This window comes from Zonotrichia leucophrys, chromosome 6 (genome assembly GCF_028769735.1).
Source record: "Zonotrichia leucophrys gambelii isolate GWCS_2022_RI chromosome 6, RI_Zleu_2.0, whole genome shotgun sequence".
Lineage (NCBI taxonomy): Eukaryota > Metazoa > Chordata > Aves > Passeriformes > Passerellidae > Zonotrichia > Zonotrichia leucophrys.
Window position 1 is genome coordinate 32,829,513 of NC_088176.1, and position 22,334 is coordinate 32,851,846.

Here is a 22,334-nt window from a genome sequence, read left to right on the forward strand (position 1 = left end):
GTTGAGAGAGAAATAGAACTAGAACCAAGTTTTAAAGGATGGTCTTGTAAATAAGACTGGATACTTTGGAGAAATATAACTGTGCAAGATGCATTGTAGGAAGATAAATTTGCAGAGGCCAAAATGCCAGAGCCCGCTTTCCCTAAAATCCCTGTCAGGATGTTACCTGGCCCCTTCCAGGGGGCACCAGGGGAAGAGGAGAGCTCCCTTTTCCAAGAGGAAGGCCTCAGGAAGCCGGGGGATGATGGCACAGCCTTGTTTTGCTGCCAGACTTCCCCATCCCTCCCCGAGCATCCCCAGGCTGAAGGAGGCCCTGGCATCCTTCCGAAGGCAATTCTCATTCAGCCAGCAGTGGTTTGGAAATAGTCACTCATCAGGCACTTATGGATCTTTCAAGCACCTTTCTCTCCCTAATAATCCCACCTCTTGGGAGGTATTGATTCTCCTCCGTTGGCTGCCTCTTGGTATTCCACAGTCTGTGTGAGCCCGTGGAAATCGCTGCGCTGTCATTTTCACGCTGCAATTACCTGCTCCTGATTCCTTTCATCCCCAATCCCTTCCCTGAGATCTGAACTCTGCATTGACAAGCCACCCTGGAAGAAAGATGGGGTCAGGGTGTGGGAAGAAGGCTCACACAACAAAAACTCTGGGGAGTGATTGACTCAAAGGTGCTCAGCTGGTTTTTGGGGGTGTTTTTTGGACATCCACACAAGAGAGATGCTGTGGCTTCCCAGCCTGCAAATGTGACTCCATGCCTTGCTTTTTTGCATATGCCAATAAAATAGGAAATTCTTCACCTAGCTTCTGGGCAAAGGATCAGCCTGGAGAGATGAGGGCAGCTGTTTTCTAAGTCATCCTCAGTCCTCTGCTGGGGAATGGGTTCCTTCCAGTACCTGGAGGGGCTTTTGACAGAGGGAAGAGGGAATGGCTTCACTGTCATAGGGGAGGGCTAGATGGGATGGGATGTTGGGAAAAAATTGTTCCCTGTGAGGGTGGCAGGGCCCCGGCACAGGGTGCCCAGAGAAGCTGGGGCTGCCCCATCCCTGGAAGTGTCCAAAGGGGTTTGGAGCAGCCTGGTGTAGTGGAAGTGTCCCTGCCCATTGCAGGGTCTTGGAATGAGATGGTCTTTAAGGTCCTCTCCAACCCAAACCATCGTGGGACTCCTCTCACCCTCCAGAAGGTTGTCCTTTGATTTGGGGTTACAGTTCACCCATCTGAGGAGGGGCAGATTTGGGAATTTGTTTCAATCCCATTTTAGGTGATTTTTCTTTTCTTTCTGGGTGAACAGAGGTTGAAGGACAGGATGATTTGCAGCAGTGGGGTTTCCTCCAGCCCTGCCTGCTGTGGCACAGGAGCTGCATCCCCCCAGGAGTGGCACCGAGCCTGGCACTGAGCCTCACCTCCAAACTCGAAGGCATTTTGTTATTAAAGCAGCATGCCTGGGCAGTGAGGGCTCTCACTTGAACAGAATCCCCATTCTAGCAGAGAATAAATTAAAAAGCCAACTGGCCATGGCTGCCTGAGGAGCGCCAGGACCTGAGATAGGGCCAGAAGTCAGATAACAAACAGTGTCCAAAATTGCAGCGCCTGGTGCATGGCGTGAAATTAAAACCTTCCCTGCCTCCTCCTGCATGCTGTAACAAAACAGCTCCTGACACAGTCTGCCAGCACCAGGAGTGAAGAGGAGAATAATTAAATACCTGGGAGGTTTTGCATCTGAGGGAAGGGAAGGGATCAGGCTTTTGTGCCATGGACTTCAGCGGTTTGGAAGCTGGACTTAAGTTGGAAGGGTCAAAACCCCCCAAAAACCAGCTGAGCACCTTTGAGACACACCACAGGGAAACTCTCCCCAGAGTTTTTGTTGTGTGAGCCTTCTTCCCACACCCTGACCCCATCTTTTTTCCAGGGTGGTTTGTAAATGCAGAGTTCAGATCTCAGGGAAGGGATTGGGGATGGAAGGAGTCAGGAGTCAGGAGCAGGTGATTGCTGCATGAAAATGACAGCACAGCGATTTCCTTGAGCTCACACAGACTGTGGAATACCAATCTGGGCTGCCTTGCTACCCAGATGGGCAGGAATCTGACTTTTTCCCGTTTTGTTGGCTTTTCCTCAGAGTTTGGTGCCCCCACCTTCCCTGTGAGGCTCAGCCCTGGAATGTGCCTGTGTGGCACTGGCTGTTCTCTTTCCATCCCTCAGGAAGGACATTTCCCTGGAGTTACCACCCAGGAGTGATGAAGAGGGCAGCACTTTTTAATCAAAGTTACATTAGGTGAAGCTGATATTATTCACTCTGCTTTATTGCAGCTATTTTTACACGGGGGTTAGAAGTTAATGCTACCCAGAGAGCCTGGTTTTTTGCTGGATTCTGGCAAGCCCCAAAATCCATCAGCACATCCAGGCAGGGCAGGAAAGAGCCCAGGCAAAAATAAATTCACTAGATTAACTGGGAGGAAAAAAAAACACCACAAAAAAAAAACAGCTAAAACCCCAAACCTTTTATAAAAACCAGACCCTTCATAATTGAGGGTCTGGTCTGGAAGGGCAAAACCCAGGCAGGACCATCAGCTGCAATCAGCAGAAGGATGAGCTGCTCCAATCAGCACGGGACGGGGAGCAGGAGCCTGGCAGGAGGGCTGGGAGGGAGGGAGAGATGCAGGGTTGGTTTTTCCCTGCCCTGGCAAATGATCCTGACTCTGTCCTACTCCTCAGCCACACCACAGGTGATAAGGCTTGGTGTGCTCCTGATGGGGGATGTCAGCACTCAGGAAAAGGCTGGGACTGGAGACAGTGCCTCAAGGGGAATGGTTTCTGCAAGGAAGGTTTTGCCAGGGTTGTGTGGGTTTGGGGTTTTTCCCTCCCACTTTACCCTAATGCCATGTGAATTCCCTGGACCTGGCAAGGATGCGGGCAGAGCTGGGATCTCCTCTGCTACTTGCAAGAAGAAAGCTGATTCAAAATGTGGTGAACTGGGGGAGGGAAGGATGGAGTCATCTCTCTGCTTCTAGAAAAGGACAAAAGTGCAGCTTTAATCTTTCTCATTTGCTTTCCCTCTCCTTCCCCTTTCCCACCTTGTTCTTGCTCTTTAACACAGGTGTCCCATGCTGGAATGTGCTGTGTAAGCCTTTTCCTGCTGTTTTATCCCTGCAGGAGATGTGGTGAGCTTTTAGGACCCCATTGCCTTGGATCTTGTGATGTTCCCAGTTAAAACCAACCCCAACACACCAGCCAAGCGCTATTGTCACAAAACACCAGGTCTTTTAAAAACCACTTAAGGTATTTTTAAAATCTGCTTGACATAACTGGTGTCACCAGTAGATTGCTTTGACCCTTCTTCTAATGTGACTTCCCAGTGTGCTTGGACAATTCTTTGGGCTGGATTGTAAAGGCTGGTTCCTTTGGCAACACGAGGAGAAATTAGCGGGAAAAATTGTTTGCCTCAACACAGAGGTTATGAGACCTCAGGCAGACACATGCCATTGCAGAAAAAAATGCTTTTTAGAAGTGTTTGCTGCCATCCTTCCCCAAACCATGATTATGGGGGAGTTTGAAGGAGAGGTCAGATTTTCACAAGGGGTTATCAAGTTGATGTTGAGGACTGGTGTCACACTGACAGAGAGCAGGTTTGGGACTGATATTAGGAAGAAATTCTTCCCTGTGCTTCTAAATCCCTGAGAAACAGCCTGAGCAGGAGGTGAGGAGACTTTTCAAGCTGCCAGGGCAGTGGGGACAGCGTGAGGTGCAGAGGGCAGGGCCCGGCTCTGTGAGGGACAGGCCCAGGGCTGCTCCCCTCAGGGTTAAATCCCAGCACAAGCACCTCATTTCTGGTGACACTTATCAAAAGCACAGCTTATGGAGAAGACCCACAAAATAAAAAATGGAGAAGACAACATGAGGTGCCGAGGGTAGGGCCCAGCTCAGCCAGGGACAGGCCCAGGGATTTAACCATGAGGGGAGCAGCCCTGGGCCTGTCCCTGGCTGAGCCAGGCCCTGCTTTCTGCACCCAAACACCTGATTTCTGGTGACACTTATCAAAAGCACAGCTTATGGAGAAGACCCACAAAATAAAAAATGGAGACAATGTGAGGTGCAGAAGGCAGGGCCCAGCTCTGTGAGGGACAGGCCCAGGGCTGCTCCCCTCAGGGTTAAATCCCAGCACAAGCACCTCATTTCTGGTGACACTTATCAAAAGCACAGCTTATGGAGAAGACCCACAAAATAAAAAATGGAGACAATGTGAGGTGCAGAAGGCAGGGCCCAGCTCTGTGAGGGACAGGCCTAGGGCTGCTCCCCTCAGGGGTTAAATCCCAGCACAAACACCTGATTTCTAGTGACACTTATCAAAAGCACAGCTTATGGAGAAGACCCACAAAATAAATCAGGTTGGACGTGGCTTAGATGCATCATCAAGTTAAAAATAACTTTTCCCCTTTCTCTCTTGTTTCCTGAATGTCTCATCCCCGAGCGCAACGCAACAGACCGAGAAATACCAGGAATCTTCACATGGTTTGGGTAAAAAGGGACCTTAAAGCTCATCTAATTCTAACCCTCTGCCATGAGTAGGGATTCCTTCCACCATCCCAGGCTGCTCCAAGTCCATCCAGCCATGCTTTGGACACTTCCAGGGTTCCAGGGGCAGCCACAGTTGCTCTGGGCACCCTGTGCCAGGGCCTCACCACCCTCAGAGTAAAAAAATATCTTTCTCACATCTAATCTAAATCTCTCCTCTCTCAGTTTTAAGATGCTACTTTTTTTAAAGATGATACTTTTTAAAAATCATGCTTCTTTTCCCCATTTGGGAAAAAACCCTCCTTAGGACTGCTGGCTTCCCTGTCTTTATGAAGTGTCTGATTTGCTCAGCCCAGCTCCTGCCTGGCTTTTCCTGTGGTTCAAAGCCAAGTCAGCCTCCATATATTGTATTTTAAAAGGCTGTTCCCTGTGTGGAAAATGCCAATCGCTTGTTTTTAAAATTTTAAAAGTTTAATAGTGATAAAATGGTTATAAAAATAATAATATAATTAGAGTAATAATAATTTGGACAATTTGGATTAGGACAATATGAGACAACAGAAAGAGTTACAGACAGTCCGGGTGCCTCTTTCTGGGCAAAATAAGCCCAAAAAAGAAGCCACACTAACAGAGGATTAACCCTTAAAAGCAACAGCCTGTTGCATATTCATACACCTCATCCATGATGCATAAATTCCATTCAAACCCAGGATTCTGTCTGGGCAGTGTCAGCTTCTTCCTCTGAATCCTGACTGAGTCTTCAGGGCTGAGTGAGGTGGGAGGAACTCGATAATGGAGCAATAAATTCTCTTTCTCTGAAAGATTTGGGTGTCCTGGGCTGCTGTCTCAGTGCGAGTCCTTTCTTTACAAAAAGTATCTCACATTGCATAGTTTCTATTTTAACATTATGTTATAACCTAAAACTATATTTAACACACTACTTAAGAGAATGAATACAGCATAACTTTCTAACATAACACAGATAATATTAATTTTAATATTTCAATAATAAAATATGCATTTTTCCACACCTGCACATCCCACTGTCCCTTGCTGTCTCTACCCCGGGGCAGTGGGACACAGGGAATTGGGGTGTTACCTCCTGTGGGAGGGTGGTGCCTGTGCTTGGCTGTGGCAGGAACTCTTGCTGCTGGAGTCTGCAGCCTCAGCACAGCCCAGCCCGATGAGGAGACCCCAGCTGAACTTGTATTGATCCCTTCTCTGCTAATGAAGCCATCCACGGGAAGACAGGGAAGTATTTTTTTGAATCAGCACAGCTGTATGGATTTTGTGTTCACTGGTGTTGAGGGTGGGTACCTGCTCTCAGGCTGCTGTAGAGTTTTCTTTTTGATGGACCTTTGGGACTTACAAATCCCAGATTTCAAAAGGAGTGATGGGGTTTTTTCTTTTGTTTTTTGAGGACATGTTACTTGCTCCTCCCATGGTCAGAGGTGGGCTGCTCTGGGCTGAGAAAGGTGCTTTTAGCTTCTCTGCCAGAACAGTGGATAAATAAGTGGTAAAATAAATAAATAAGATGGAAAAGCAGGCCTGGCTAAAATGGGAGAGCAAGAGAGGTGGTCAAAGGTGGGCTGCTCTGTGCTGAGAAAGGTGCTTTTAGCTTCTCTGCCAGAACAGCAGATGAATGAGCAGTAAAATAAATAAATAAGGTAGAAAAGCAGGCCTGGCTAAAATGGGAGCAAGGAAAGGTGATCCTCTTTCCAGGATTACATGTGCCAGATGAGAGGGTCTTTTGAAGATTCAAGAGAAGGGGATAGTGAGAAGTGCTGGGATAAGAGGAGATAGCAAGAAGGCAGTGAAGTGACAAAACAAGTCCCAGCTTGGTGGCCCTCCAAGGTGGCTCAGGACAGCTTGGGGAGGCATGGAGAGGGACATGTGGCTGGATAAGCATCCGTAGATTTCATCTATATATTTGCAGCATGTTGTATAAATGAAGACAATACCTAATGACTCGTGGCTATTATTTGAAGTGTCCCACTGTTTTACAGATTTATTTGTCATTTCTTGTAGTAACACCGATGATAATGAATTCATTTGTATTAATGGGGGTGTCGTGGACTTCCGTTGATATCCCGCATTAATTAATGTACCATTAAAAGGAAGTGGCACCCAATTAATATCAAGTGGGAGCGGTGCTGCCGGTGTCCTGTCATTAGGGTTTCATTTGTAATGCATTGTTTGAATGCTCTGCCTTAATGGAAGTCATTTGCCATCCAGAGCATCACCCAGTGGGCTGCCATGGGGTGCCAGAAAGTGAAAGTTAGAGGCAACTGCAAAAAAAAAAAAAAAAGAAAAAGGAGATTAAAAAATATTTTAAATAGCAGGATCTCTCGGGTTTATGGCATAGCCCTCAAGCAGGGATTGGAAAAAGGATTTCTTGTCTCACCCCACACTGAATGCTGGCTGGTAGCAGTGGTAAATCACTCTGGTGGCTTGACTTTGCTACTGAATTTTGATCTTGAGGGGAGGGACGGTGGAAAATCCTCCTGGATTCTGTAATCCCCTTGCTTTTGCTTCCCTAACCAAAAGCAGCCACTGCAGGAGTGCAGACCTTGACTGTGGCCACCTGGATGCACCTGCTCCATGCCCACCATCTCCAGGAAGATGAGAGCCAAAGGGGTGCCGGGCCATCTGCCGTGGATGCCCTTGCAGAGGGTTTGGAGACTGCTCCAAACGCCCTTTTCCAGCAGGAAAATCACACCAGCAGGAGAAATGAGATGCTGCTGAGGCTGGGGGCTCTCTGACTGACAGGTTTTCGCATTCTTGGCGCTTGTGTTTGACTTTCAAATGTCTCGTTAGACCATCTTGGCTTCCCATCTGCTGTCTCCAAAACTGGGACTGACCTACCAGCAGCCAAGGAGGGAAGCACAGACTGCCTCCCAGCCCTTGCCCCAGCTCCTTGAAGGCTGGAGATGCAGAATGGCAGAGAAATGTGGCTTTTGTGATGAAATTTGGCTGTGGATGCTGAGTTAGTGAAGTAGTGATTGCATCACCACCCTTTTCTTCTGCCCCTTCCCACAGCAGTGGGAAGCTGCTGGATTTTGTAAGTTGGAGCTGGGTGAACCTTAAGATCCTTCCCTACCCAAACCATTTTAGGATTCCATGATCCCTCTCCTGCTCTTTCCCCTCCAGACCTGTGCTGCAGGAGGCACTGGTGCCACCAGGAGCCCCCAGCTCCTGGGGGTGCTGTGCCATGGATCGGCCGCCACGTAGGCAAGGGCAGGGATATATTTGGCGGGCAACACGGGATCTCTGGGCTGGAAAAAGCAAGAAGGTTTATCCCACAGGATACCAGAGCATCTTCTGTTTGTCCTGTGCCTCTGAGTGCCACTGCCCTGCCAGCATGGCGAGTTCCCCCATGGCTGGGTGGTTGTGATGTCCCTTCCTCCTACGTTGAGTTGGGCTGTGGCTGCCGTGAACGAGCGCTCTCAGTTATCCAGCAGCTAATTCCTCTCCAGCTCCTGTAAAGCATCCATCCATTCCAGCTGTGTTTATGGTGTTTTCAAAAGCTCCTCAATTGAATTATAGCTCTGCGGTGGCTGTTTGCCAGTGTCACCCGATAATGAGGGAGGTCACTTAATAGAGATAGCAACAAGAGGTACATATTAATGAGGACTGATTGAAAGGTGGGGTGGATTTCCACCAAAAAGGAAAAAAAAATTGTAAAAAAGGGAAATTATCAGGTTTTAAAATCAAACTTAGAAATTGGAAATTGCCTGGCTCGGACGAGCAGTAATGCAATTAATAAATGTAATTAAAAGTGCAATTAAGAACGCAGGAATTGTGAGTCTGTGCACATCCGTGTGAGCGTTCTGAGCTGGCACACGAGCGAGGGACCCAGTCTGGCAGCCCGGGATGGAGCATGGGGACAGAACCCAAAACACAGGGCTGGCTTTTTCCTCTCGGCAGGGGCTGGCAGAGGGGCTGTGGCTCTGCTTCTGCAGCTGTTTCCTGCAGCAAGCCACACCTGGGCAGGAATAGGTGACTTAAATCAGCCCAGGATGGGCGAGACGGGGTCCCAGGTGTATCAGGAGCATAGTTGGAATCCGTGTCAGCTCTGTTGCACAGCACCCCTGCCTTCGGCAAGAGGCACCGAGCCCTCCTTGCCGCCTGCAGGGATTCGGGATCGGCGGGAGCGCCTTTGCCTGGAGCGCAGGGATGTGCGAGCCGGCTTTTAGCGAGCGCAAAGCTCCTTCTATCCGCCCCACTGAGAGGCAGGGAGAGGGAAAAGCGCCGCCAGGAGCGGCAGCAGGGAATGATTTAGGAGTAATAGCTTGACCTGAGCTGTAAGAGGAGCGCGGAGCAGCCGAGCATCTCCTGGTGGGAGCGGTCAGCTCCCGCCTTGCTGCGGGGGCAGGGGGAGCAGGAGTGGGGCTGGCCAGGCCTCGGGTTTCTGGGGTTGAGATGACCCCCGAGGTATTAAAGAGTCTTTTTTCCCAGCCCCGCAACCAAAGAAGAAGTCAGAATTCCTCAGCTCTCGTTTTCAAGGTTGTTTATTTTCTCTATCTGTTACATTCTTTCTCTGACCTGCTGAGGTCTGTCCAGACCAGCAGGGCTGTGGCACAGTGACTGCCCTTGGGGTGGTGTTGGCTTTTTATACTAAGAACTACATATACTTTATTCACAATAATTTTCCAATACCTATCACCTATGTTAAACACTCTGTCTTTACGCTAAACCAATCCAGAAGTGTCACCATCCCAGCAGAAGATGGAGGACAAGAAGGACAGGACAAACCCAGATTCCTCCATCTTGCCTCTTGAACCCCCATTCTAAATCCTCAAAATTCTACTTTGTCACCCTGTGATAAATTCACTATCACTCTACTCAAACTCCTGTGGCTTGTAACTCCTCACACAAAGTTGGCAATTGTTTCCATGGGCTAAAATCAAAGGCACAGGTGTCTGTGACTCCGTGCCAAGGTCTCTGAGCCCCTTGCCAGGGTCTGGAATCACCCAGGGCAGCCAGAGGAATGTCCTGGGTCCCAGCAGAGAGGCTGTGCCAGGGAGGAATCAGAGCTGGTGCTGCTGGAGCCCCCGTGGGTGCCCCCCGGCCCGTTTGTGTCGCCTCATCTCACCGACCTTCCGCCAGCTGCTCGGCCAGATTGCTGCCGCTTCTCCACATTTATTTGCATGGCTGCAGCATGCATCGGCATCCTAATCATCCCCACCAGCCTCTCAAAGCCGGGTGACTTTGCCCTGGGAGGTCACATGGAGGTCCTCTACAGAATCACAGAATTCACAGAATGATGAAGTTCAAAGAGACCTCCAAGATCATAGAGTCCAACCCAGCCCCAACACCTTAACTAAACCCTGGCACTCAGTGCCACATCCAGGCTTTGTTAAACACACCCCGGGATGGTGACTCCACCACCTCCCCCAGACCATTCCAGTTCTTTATCACTCTTCCAGTGAATTTTTTTTTCCTGATATCCAACCTATATTTCCCTTGGTGCAGCTTGAGGCTGTGTGCTCTCTTTCTGTCAGTGCTGCCTGGAGAAAGAGCCCAGCCCCACCTGAGCACAGGCACTTTTCAGGGAGCTGTAGAGTGATAAGGTCACCCCTGAGTCTCCTTTTCTCCAGCCTAAACACCCCCAGCTGTCTCAGTGGTTCCTCACTTGTGTTTCAAGCCCCTCTCCAGCCTCATTGCCTCCTCTGGATGCACTCCAGCCTCTCAATGTCTTTCCTAAGCTACATGGCCAGCCACTGGAGAGGGGCAGCTGGTGTGGTGGGATGAGCCCCAAATACACCAAAATAGGCGTTTCTGGTGCCCAGCATTCTTGTCAGAGGGTTGTTGGTGGTTTAAGCCCAGCCAGCAGCTCAAAGCCACACAGTGCTCGCTCTGGGTGTTGGAAAAGGAATGTCTGGAGAATGAACTCCCAGATCTCCTCTGCTTCATCTCCCACCTTTGCTTCTCTCCCACTCTGACCCTGCTGTAAAAAGTCAGCTCTCCATATTCCCCCTCTCAGCCCTTTGCTCCTGAGGCCAGTTGGACAAGACTGATGGATCCAAGCACATCTAGGGTGTTGGTGACCCATGGCCCATGAAATGGCTTTGCTGTGGTGGGAAACTCTCCAAGGCCCTGTGCAATCTGCTCCAGAGGGACTTAATGCTGTGGGAGCAGGTGCCATGGGCCTCAGGAAAGAGGATGGAAGCTGGGTTTTGTGCAAACAGCCTTTTTGTTTAGTTAGTCCTGTGGGAAAGGAGAGCCTTTCCACAAGGATCACTTGAGTTGGGAAGGAGCTCTAAGATCACCAACTTGAGGCACTAACCCAGCACTGCCAGGTTACACAGCCATGTCCCCAGGTGCCACCACAGGCACACATCTTTAAATCCCTCCAGGGACTGTGACTCCACCACCTCCTTGGGCAGCCTGGGCCAGTGCTGGACAAACCTTTTGTGTTGGGCTTGCAGGGCCTGGTTTTTGGAAGAACAACTGACCCAAAACCCCTTACCCTGGCTCCCTGTGCTGTCAGTGGGAAAGAAAGGGTGTTTTCTAAGGAGTTATTTTACTTCTCATTATCCCCCTCTGATTTTCTTAATAATAAGCTCACTTTCTACTTTTAAGTTGAGCCTGTTTTACCCCTGCAGTGTTTTCTCCCAGTCCTTAACTCAATGAGCCCTTTGTTTAAATTTTTCTCTCCTCTGCCCAGCTGTGGCAGGGGAGGCTGAGTGAGCAGCTTTTGTGGGTGCCTGCTGTTTGGCCAGTGTCAAGCCACACCACCTTTCCATGAAAAAAACTTTCCTGCTATTCAATCTAAACCTCCCCTGGCACAACTGAAGAACAATTTGTGGCAGACAAGACGAGGTGGTGCCCTGACTTTTTTTTAGGTGTCCCTCACATTCAACTGTGGCCTGGTTGGACACATCATGGAACAGTCTGGGTTGGAAGGGACCTTAAAGGCCACCTAATTCCAACCCCCTGCTATGGGTAGGGACACTCTCCACTATCCCAGGCTGCTCACATTGTGACCCCAGAGAGGGCATCTCCTCTGGATTGTCATCTACCTTGTATTGGCTGGAGCAGCATCTACCCAAATTTCATTGCTGATGCATGTTATAATATGGGTAACAATATAATGCCTATTATAATAGGGTTCATAATAAGATATTAAAGACTACCGGTGTGGCCAGAGAGTGAGGTGTAAATATTTTGAAAAATCCCTTTTTGGTAACCTGTTCTTCAGCCTTAATTGCCCTTCTGCAGAGGATGTTGCATAAGGCTGTGGTGTCCCAGCTGTGGGGGTCAGCAGGGCACATCTGTGTCTGGTGACTCCTGCTGGGGCCACACGGGAGGTGACAGCCCAGGGCAGCTGTTTGTTCTGCTGGCTGTGCTTGGGCAGCTTTGGGGTGGAAACACACCTTCCTGGGAGGATGGCAGAGCTGAGGGGCCCTGCAGCCCCACATTTCCCTTCACAGAGAAAAGCAAGGCACAGTTCTTCCCAAAAATATCTCTGGGTTTCACATTCTCTGAACATCAGAGAAAGCGAAAACACAATTCTTATCATTTGCTGTGCCGGTGTTTGTGCAAAAGGAGAATGCAATATGGAGATTGTATCCCAAAGTCATGGCGTTTTGGTTCCTTGGCCTGTCAGGGCCAAGTGTGTGTGCGTGTGTTAGGATTGTTGGGTGACAGTCACAAGATTCAGTGCAGTGTATGCAGGGTTGAGTGCTTAACGGATTCAGTTTTAGATAATAGAATAATTAATGTATAGAGTAGTGTCGTATAGACTCATATAGTATAATAAATATATATACTTTATTATACTATATATATTCTATACATCTACATTATATAAATATAATGTAGATGTATAGAATAATATAGTATAATAAAGTAATTAATTAGCCTTCTGCTCTCCATGGAGTCAGATGCATCATTCTCTCCCCTCACTGGGGCCATCACAGCACTGCTGTAGGGCCCAGCAATGGGACAAGAGGCACCAGGCAAAAACTGATGCACAGGAAGATCCCCCTGAACATGGGGAAGAACTGTCCTGGGCAGTCACTGAGCACAGATTGTCCAGAGAGGGTGTGGAGTGTCCCTGTCTGGGGATATCCCAGAGCCCCCTGGACACAATCCTGTGCTGTGTGCTCTGGCATGTCCCTGCTAGAGCAGGAAGGTGGGAGCAGAACACTGTGGTCAGACTCATTCTGTGATCCTGTGGTTATTATGTGTGGTTTCTCACCTCTGCACTGCTCAGAGAGAGGCAATGTCTTGGTCTCTCCTCTGCCTCCCCCGTGTGCAGCAACATCCATCCATGTTTGAACAGGGATTTTAGGGGTTAGCTCCTTATTTTATCACAGACCTGTCCTTGCTGCTGGGGATCCACTGGAACAGAGCAGTTATGATTAAGGAGCTCTTGCATTACTGTTCAGTATTTCTTATTGGGCCCCCCAAACTTCTTCACTTTTATTTTTTTTTTAACTTTTCTTATTTATGGCAAAATAAGGAAGTCTCAAAGAGCATCCCCACTTAGCACCCCAGAGCCCTTTAATTCCTGGAGCTGCTCTGGGGTGCTGGATCTGCTCCTGCTGAGCTGCCAGGTGAAGGAGGGGGTGCTGGAGACAGGTCAGGAGCAGTCCCACTCTCGTTTGCCCTCCTCCTCCTCCCCCCCAACAGGCTGCATCTGTCTGCATGTTTATTTTTAATCCCACATCTGCTGGCGTCGTAACAAAGATTTAATGACATGACACAGTTTTGTCACCAGTTCTTTTTTTTCTGTAGTGAATGGAGCCTCCGTTGCAGGCTGCTACAGAGAGCTGAAAGCTTAAAAAAATGACAGAATTTGGCCACTCGTGTAGAAAGCTCACCTGTTTGCCACCAGCACCTGTAGGCTGCTGTCTGCCTGGACAAAAAAAAAAAAAAAAAAAAAAAAAGATAGATTTTGTTATTTTTGCCTGTTGGTGAGATAAGCATAACCACAATTAGTCTTTGTTAATGAAGAAAAACCATGAAGGATGTGCAGAAGAGCCCTATAAATGCTGAAAAAGCAGGAACATGGTCCAGCACAGGGCTTTCCAAAGGCATCTCCCTGGCTGGTGTCCTCTGCTCGGTATTTACCATCAAACATAAGCCCCAGGCTCTTCTGTTTATCCAGATGTTTTGCTTCATTGTTTAGATGATGGGCCACAGCTTCTGAGAAATAAAGATGCCAGCTTCCTGCTGAGGAATATCTCGAGCCTGTTTGACCCAGAAATGGCAAGAGGATTTTGAAGACATACTTTTGATGCTTTTTTAAAGGCAGATGGCCTGAAATTCCTCTGAGTCCTGACTGCCTGCCTGGGCATGAGCACTGATGAGACCTTTTTACCCTGCAGGACTGTTAACATGGGATGTCTGCACCCTACAGCTTGTTTTGCTGGTTTGGGGGATTTTTTTTTTTCCTTTTTTTTTGAGCTGTGAAAAAAAAGATGCATTACCCAGAGCACTCCTTATGGGTCTGCATCCTCTCCCCAGTGTGCTGTTGGGAATAAGGGCACGTGTTTGGTAGTGAAATATTCTCACTGAGCTGTGCATTTTGGGCAGAATCAGTGATTTCCCTCTCTGCTTCCTGTCACACTCCTCCTATTGCCTGGAAGCCCTTCTGCTCCCCTCCTGAATTCACTGGGGCTCTGCTTTGCTCATGATCCAGCCCTGGGGTCCCTCTCAGCCCCTCAGATGATGTTGATGTCCATGATGATTCCCAGGGCCAGATCTTTTTGTCCAGAGCTCATTCCCTGCTTGTACAGCTCCTGCTGTCCTGGCCAAGGAAGGGAGAAGCTGTAAAACAAGGATAAAGCCATGGAAGTCACCCTGCAAAGCTGGTGACCTCCGTGTCCCCTCCAGGCAGCTCCTCCTTTGCAAGGACGAGGAGATGAAGTCCCTTCAAAGCCTGCTTTGGGGCTATTGTGTGGAGTACAATGCAGGGGAAATCAAGCTCTCCTCTCTCCCGGGCAGCCCAGAGCAGCCCCCTAATCACGGGTGACCAGAGAGGATTTGCATGTTAAAAGCAGTGGCTGGGGGCACTTAAAAAGGAGAGGAAGCATATTCATGAAAGCCAGCTTTATCCTTATGAATATTGTTATTCCCAGGGCAATATAGCCCAGAGCCTTCAGTGCAACCCTTGCTCTGCCTCTCCCTGTGAATGGTTAATTTGTGGTGCTGTGTGTTGTGAGTTTGGTGCCCCAGTTGGTGGCTCTGGGAAGGAAGCTGAGTTGTTGGAGCACCTGGAGTGAGGTGGTAGAAGCAGTAATAGGAGGGCTATGGGATGCTCTGGAGCTGCTCCTGGTGGTGATGGCTTGGGGGAACCAAAAGAGAGACTGGGGAGATGCTCTGGTTTTGTCTGGAAGGTGTTTTAGGAGTGCTCAGAAAGCAAACACCCACCACAGCCACCCATGAAGGGCTTCTTTGTCACCCCCAGCTGACAAAATCCTGGTTCCTGAGCAGTTTAAATGCCCTAGCCAGGATTAAGGTGCTGAGTACCCCAGTTGGTGGCTCTGGGAAGGAAGCTGAGTTGTTGGAGCACCTGGAGTGAGGTGGTAGAAGCAGTAATAGGAGGGCTGATGGATGCTCTGAGCTGTTCCTGGTGGTGATGGCTTGGAGGTGGCAGGTAGCCCAAAAGAGAGGCTGGGGAGATGCTCTGGTTTTGTCTGGAAAGTGTTTTAGGAGTGCTCAGAAAGCAAACACCCACCACAGCCACCCATGAAGGGCTTCTTTGTCACCCCCAGCTGACAAAATCCTGGCTCCTGAGCAGATTAAATGCCCAAGCCAGGATTAAGGTGCTGAGTGTGGGGCACTAAGTCAAGGGTTTACACGGCAGCAGGGCAGGGCTGGGTTAAGCTTCCAGAAAATGAGCAGCTATAAGGCAAAGGGCAGCAAAATTCCAGGACAGATGGGCTGGGGAGGGTGTGGTGTCTCCATTGCTAGGAGGCTTTCAGGATGGGAATGATTTAGGCGGAGCACAGGGGCCAGGTTTCTCTTCTGAGGTCCCTTCCAGCTATATCTTTTATGCTTTTGTGACTGCTGATCACCCAGAAACTTGAAGGCACTTTAAAAAATAATCCTCAGGCCGTGCCCTGTGAGGCTTTCTAGAGCAGCTTGATATAGAGGAGGGAAAAAAAAAGGAAAGGAAATGGAAAACCTAAGTGGGAGCTACAACCTCTCACACCTTGGCAGAAGCGGCACTGGCGTAAGGCAAATGGAATTTTGCTGGAGTCCAAGGTGAGCTTGGGTCCCTGCAATGCCACATGCCTGGATACAAGGGCAGGGGCATGAGGGATGGGCATGGGATGAGTGTCCTGAGCCTGGATTCATCAGTGGGAGCTGCAGAGTGTGCCCTGGGCTCCCTGCTCTGTTGTACCAAATCCTGCCACCTGCCTTGGGGGCAAACTTCTGCTGGCCTGAGCCTTAACTGGGAAAATTTGGATTCTCTGGTTCTTTGCACTGAGGATTAAGCTGGTTAAATAAGATTCCTGAGTGTGGAGCCCTGTTTTCCAATATTTTCTAGTAGAAGTGTTGAGTGGGACAACCTTTGGTTTACTGCAAGCCCTGTGGTTCCCAAAAAAAACCTGAAAATGGCTCGGTTTGTTTCACAGCTTTGGCCAAGGATTTTCTTGGAAACAGTGCCCCATCTTTTAAACTCTGCCTCTCCTCAAGCCTCCTTTCCATCCTCTCAGCACTTCAGGATAGTTCTCTGTAAGCTGAGGGCTAATAACTCAATAGGAAAGGAGTTAAAAATAAAACACAGAGACTTGGGAAGAGGTTTTCAGGAATAATCCTTATTATCCCAGCAGGCCATAAAGGTCAATGCCAGGTCTCACTTGTGACCTTTGCTGTGTCCCCTTTTGAGATTTAGCTCCTTGTCAACCCTTTTGATGGTGTCACAGGCAGGGGGACGTGCCTAAGGTGTCGTGATGTGTACCTGGAGCCCCAGCAGAGCTTTTTAGCTGGCAGTCTGTGCTCGTGCCTTTAGGGAGAGACAAGAATATGCATTTTAAGATTTGCATAGGAACATGCAGCTGTTCCACCAAAAATGGATAATTGTTCTCCCCGCTGTGAAGTTAAACAATAAGAAGTGCCAAACTGCACTTGCCATTGCTGATTTTGTGCACTCAGCTGCATATTTTATGCATGTAGATTAGTTCCAGATTTATGACGATGGAACTGTTCATGCCTGCGTTAATCGGGCCAGGTTGTAGTTGCTGTGGAAACTACAACTGACTTTTATGTGAAGTTCCGTGTTGCATTTAACGCTTTTTTTTTAATTTTCCCCTTATTTTTTTAAAGCCCTCCTATATTTAATACTTTGTGGTGAAAACAGTGAGCGAGTCAGCGTCAAAAATAAAAGCGCCTTTGGGCAAAAAACAAGTTTCAGCAAAGAGAGCAATTTTTCTGGGAAGTTGGGATGTCTGGGGAAAATAAGGGTTTGTGATAGAGTGCCACCTTGACCAGAGCTGTATAACTATTATTATAAGTGTGTAACAACTATTATAGGCCCTGCAATACTGTAATAAAGAATACAGCTATATAACTTATAAATGTCCTGGAAATACAGGGCTGAAGTTGCTGGGTCTCTGGATAACACTCCTGGTGGGAAAAGGAAATTGCTGGGATGTGTTTGATGTGGAAATGGTGCACAGTGTTGTGGCAGGCACAGGGCCTGCTAGGCCTCCCTGGTGGTCAGTTGTCTAAGATAAGAAATGCCTAGTCATGATAAGTGGACCAAAAGAAGCCCCTCTCCCACCTTTGGACCCTTGTTATCTCTCTGTAAGACCACAGGTCACTTTCCCCTCAACCCTTACTATTGGACTGTTTTTTGAAACCCACATACCCTATAAAAATCCCCATTTCTGCCCAGTTTGGCAGAAGAGCTGTCACTGAGACCCTTTGCAGAAGATACCAATAAAGACACCTCTGTGGAACCTCACACAGCCTTCTCCTTGCTCTCCCTTTCTCCCTGTGTCTGCCAAAGGCACTTAGCAAGCAAAGAGCCAAAATCACAAATGAGCTGAGAATCACTGGGGTATTTTCAGGGTGAGACCTCAGCCTGTTGCTGGCAGCTTCAGTTTTGGAGTAATCCAGCAAAGTTTGCTGGATTTTGGAGCAACCCAGCAAAGTTTGCAAGTGGCCTCAAGGGGAGACCATTTTCCATGGGGAAAAATAAGTCATTTCCCCAGGGTCTGGGTATCACATGAGAGGTGGCCTTTAGTGCTCTGAGGGCTTGCAGGGTCCTCCTTGGTGGCAGCATTCGTTTTGGAGAAATCCAGCAAACTTTGCAAATTTTCAGGGTGATGCCTCAGTTTTGGCCAGCGTGTGCAGCTGCAAATTGAGACCATTTCCCATGAAAAAGAGAAGTCATTTCCCCAGGGTCTGAGTGCCAGGTTAGAGGTGGCTTTTGGGGCTCTAGAACCCCAGAAGAGCTGATCTCAAGAGATGAGCTTGTTAAGACTGCCTGAGGCTCTGGAGCCTGCCTGAGGGGCCTGTACAGGTCCTGATTAACTGGACTTTGCTGTCTGGGACACCCATGGCAGCTGGTTTTGGGGGTTTGGGCCACACGTTGGGCACCACTAGATGTACTTGTTTTGGTTTAGATTTTTTTAAAATAATAAAATTTAAACAATATTAATTTTTTTTTGTTTTTTTAAAAGAAATGATAAATTGTGAAAGGGTTTTTAATGGTTGTAGTTTAGTTGATTTAGTATTTTATTAGTTTTTTTGGTGTTGGAAATGTTATGGTTTGGGTTTGGTTTGGGGATTAGAGGTGTGAGTTGTTGGTGGTTTTTTGGGTGCTTAGTTTAGAGTAGGTTTAAATAGGTTTAAAGAAAAAGAAAAAAAATTACAGTGTTACTGATATTTATTTCTTATCTCCAGAACACCCCCGTGGGCACGCCAATTTTCATTGTGAACGCCACGGACCCGGACCAGGGGGCTGGAGGCAGCGTGCTCTACTCCTTCCAGCCCCCTTCCGACTTCTTTGCCATCGACAGCGGCCGTGGCATCGTGACGGTGATCCGGGAGCTGGACTACGAAGTCACTCAGGCCTACCAGCTCCAGGTGAACGCCACGGTGAGTCTGGCCCTGGCAGCTGCAGGCCTGGAGGGGTTCATTGTGTGTGCTGGGAATGCCTGGAGGGGTTTATTGTATGTGCTGGGAATGCCTCAACAAAGGTAGGAATGATGAATCTGACTACATGTTCTCAGAAGGCTAATTTATTACTTTTTAATACTATATTATATTAAAGAATATACTATATGATACTACATTATATTAGAGAATATACTATATGATACCACATTATATTAAAGAATATACTTTCAGATACTATATTATATTAAAGAATGCTATACTATACTATACTATACTATACTATACTATACTATACTAAAGAATACACGAAGGATACTTACTGAATGCTAAAAAGGTAATAATGAAAACTGGGACTTTCCAGAGTCCCAGCAAAGCTTGGCCCTGACTGGCCAAAGAGTGAAAACAACTCACACTGAAATCCAATGTAACAATCACCTGTGGGTAAACAATCTCCAAACACATTCCACATGAGCAACAACACAGGAGAAGCAAATGAGATAAGAATTGTTTTCCTTTTCTCTGAGACTTCTCAGCTTCCCAGGAGAAAAACCCTGGGCAAAGGGATTTTTTCAGAGAATGTGAATGGCACAGGTGTCGTCTGGGGTTTATATTGTTGCCCTCTGGCAAATCTGCTTTTGGGCACATCCAGTGTTTTCTGCTTAGCAAGGCATTGCAGCAGTGCAGTCTCTGGGTGGTTTTAAGTCACTGTGGGGAATGGCTGCACCTCTCCAACAGCATCTCACACGTGCCAGGGGCTTCTGCAGCAAGGGAAGCAGCTCCTGGGTGATGAAACCCAGTACAGGGCATGTAGACCATTCATAGAATGGTTTGGGTCAGGCACCTTAGAGACCATCCCATTCCAACCCCCTGCTATGGGCAGGGGCACCTTCCTCTAGATCAGGTTGCACCAAGCCCCCTCCAGCCAGCCCTGGAACATTTCCAGGTATGGAACTACATCCACAACATCCCTGGGCAAGCTGTGCCAGTGTCTCACCACCCTCTGAGTGAAAAATGTCTTTGGTATCCTCCAGACTCATTCCTTGTACACTGTGATTTATTACAAGTGGATTCACCTGTATTAAGTTCAGACATCAAAAGTTAAAATTCTGGTGGGCAGAGGAGAAGCCAGGGTCTTAATTACTGTCAATGCCATCATGCTGGGAGGGGACCTTTGAGATGGGAAATGGTAAATTCATGCCCCATGTGGTTGGGTGTTTTATCCCTGCTGTTCAGTCTGGAGAGAGCTGGAGAATGTCAAGGAGCACACGGGCTGGAGCTCGGGGTGCCAGCTCCTTCCCCACCTCGCACGCAACACAGGAAGGTGAGATTCAGCCCTACAGTACATCTGCCCAGCCCCACGCTCAGGAGAGGGGGGGAAAACCCTCTCTGCCCCCTCCAGGCAGCTGGCTAGAGCTCTTGAAGCATGTGATTTAATCAAGATCATTGTCTTGATGCAGAGCTACAAATGTCAGGAGGACACGGAGGGCTGTGCTTCTCTCTTCACAGCAGCGGGCCTGGACACTCATACACTGCAGGGCAAACATCACAACATTTCAGCCAAGCCCTGCATGTTCCAGGCTGTGGAATTTGCTCCAGAAACTTGGTTTTTTGTTGTTTGGTTTTTGTTTTTTTTTTTTTTGCTTTCTTATTTTGAAACATACTTCTTTTATTTTAATACTCCAGTACAAAGAGGGCCTCTCTGGTTTTGGCTTCCTTGCCATTGTCTGTTGCTGACAGAAAATGGAAAATATGGGGCCAAACACAGTTCCTGATGGAAATGTAACTATCTTGCAGGATTCTGATTTCCTTAGGGATGCAGTGGTGTCAGCTTGGCCCATCCAGTTCTGCCTGGCCCTGTATCCCACCAAAGATAAAATGGAGGTGTATCTGGTACTCCATGGAATCCCACAATGGTTCGAGTTGGAAGGGGCTGTAAAGCCCAGTTTATCCCAGCCCTCTGCCATGGGAAAGGACCCCTTCCACTATCTCAGGTTGCTCCAAGCCCTGTCTAGCCTGGCTTTGAAGACTTCCAGGGATGAAGCAGCCCTGGAAGCTGCTGGAAGCTGCCCTGGAAGCTTTTCTGGGCAACCTGTTACTTGCTCAATACACTCCTGGCATCCAGTGCTTTCCAGTTTGGGGAATCCAAGGATTTAAATGCTGTCTCTGGACTGGGCTGGGTGGCAGCTGTGGGAATATCTCCTTGCCTTGGTCAGTGCTAGTGATTCCTAGAAGAAGAGTGATGAGAAACCCCAGGGAAAAGAAATGTGCTGGGAAAGAAATGTGAGAGTTGCACCAGCGTAGCAGGAGCTGGAAGAGCAAATGCAGATTTTTGTCTGCCTGATGAGCAGTTTGCATGGTCCAGAGGGGGAAATGGGGTGATGGTGGCTTCAGGGTGGCTGCAGGGATTGCTGAGGAGCATGGGTGCAGGGCAGGAGTGGCTCCATCCCAGGGATGAAGGCAGCAAGCACAGAAAGAGGCTGGAAAGGACAGCAGGCGAGACAGTCCAGTGAGAAAATTGGAAGCATTATTGTTTTTTACAGTGCTATCTGTGGTGCCTGAAACAAAATTTAAGAGGCGAAGGGGAGGGGAAGGAACATTATCTGAAGAAACAAAGGACTTGAACCTGATGGCACTAACAGCAGAGTCAGAATAAACGTCCACCCAGGCCACGGACACTGAGCCCTGCAGGTTAAGAGGATAATGTGCAAGCTGAGCTGTTGAATAGAGTTTAAATTAACATTAATCTTCTGGCAATCAGTCTTTGCCCCTGCTCAGAGCCTAACCCTGCCTTCTTTCTGTTAAAGCCATTTCCCCTTGTGCTGTCCCTCCCTGTCCTTGCCCAAGTCCCTCTCCAGCTCTCTTGGAGCCCCTTCAGGCACTGGAAGGGGCTCTGAGGTGTCCCAGAGCCTCCTCTTCAGCTGTGTAAAGGCATCAGCACTGTGGGTATGAGAGAGACTGCTGGCACCCACCCCTGGCTCTGACCATGCTGAGCCACTTTAGGCTGTGTCTGCATTAGGAAGGAATTTACATTTTGAAGGAGATGTTGAACAGCATTGCTGCATTTTCACTCAAAATGTGATGAAAACTAAATTGGTGTTTGCTTCGTTTGAAAGGGCTGATGCTGCAATGAAATGCATATTGTATTTCAGCTTAGAGGGAGGTGCAGTGGACAATAATTCCAGCAGGTAGCTTGAAAAAGAGATGATTACCTCCACTATTCAGAAATCCTGTCCCAGCTGCAACCACGAAAGACTTAATGCTGCTGAATAATTCTGTTTTTCTGATAGAAATCCTTTCTCTCCCCTCTTTTTTTCAAGGACCAAGACAAACACAAGCCTCTGTCTACTCTGGCCAACCTGGCAGTCATCATCACAGACGTGCAGGACATGGACCCCATCTTCATCAACCTGCCCTACAGCACCAACATCTACGAGAACTCACCTCCGGTAAGGGCTGTGCTCCATGGGGCTTCCTTCTGAAACAATTCCAGCCAGATCCAAAACATTCAGCCCTTTTTAAAACAGGCAGCCTAAGCACAGGGGTTCAGGAAGACTGGACCCCAAATAAAATATTTTGTTGAGGGTTTTTCCTTAAATTCTGCAGAGGGTTTGCATTGTTGGGAGCAGACAGTCACCCCGTCTCCTCCCCACGGTCTATCTGCATGCCATTTCCAATAGAGGACTTGAAGGAAAAATCTAAACGTTCCTGAAATGAGGCAGTTTTGAAAATGCCAGAATCATCAG

At 48.3% G+C, this 22,334-nt stretch overlaps 1 protein-coding gene across 1 annotated transcript in view; it reads left to right on the forward strand.

Moving 5' to 3' along the window:
• CDH23 (cadherin related 23) overlaps window positions 1–22,334 on the forward strand; it is a 209,158-nt gene that overhangs the window by 69,071 nt on the left and 117,753 nt on the right. Inside the window, exons 7-8 of the mRNA XM_064716315.1 lie at window positions 18,376–18,570; window positions 21,909–22,037. Of these exons, the coding sequence (XP_064572385.1) occupies window positions 18,376–18,570; window positions 21,909–22,037 (324 nt within the window). The remainder of the gene's footprint in view (window positions 1–18,375; window positions 18,571–21,908; window positions 22,038–22,334) is intronic.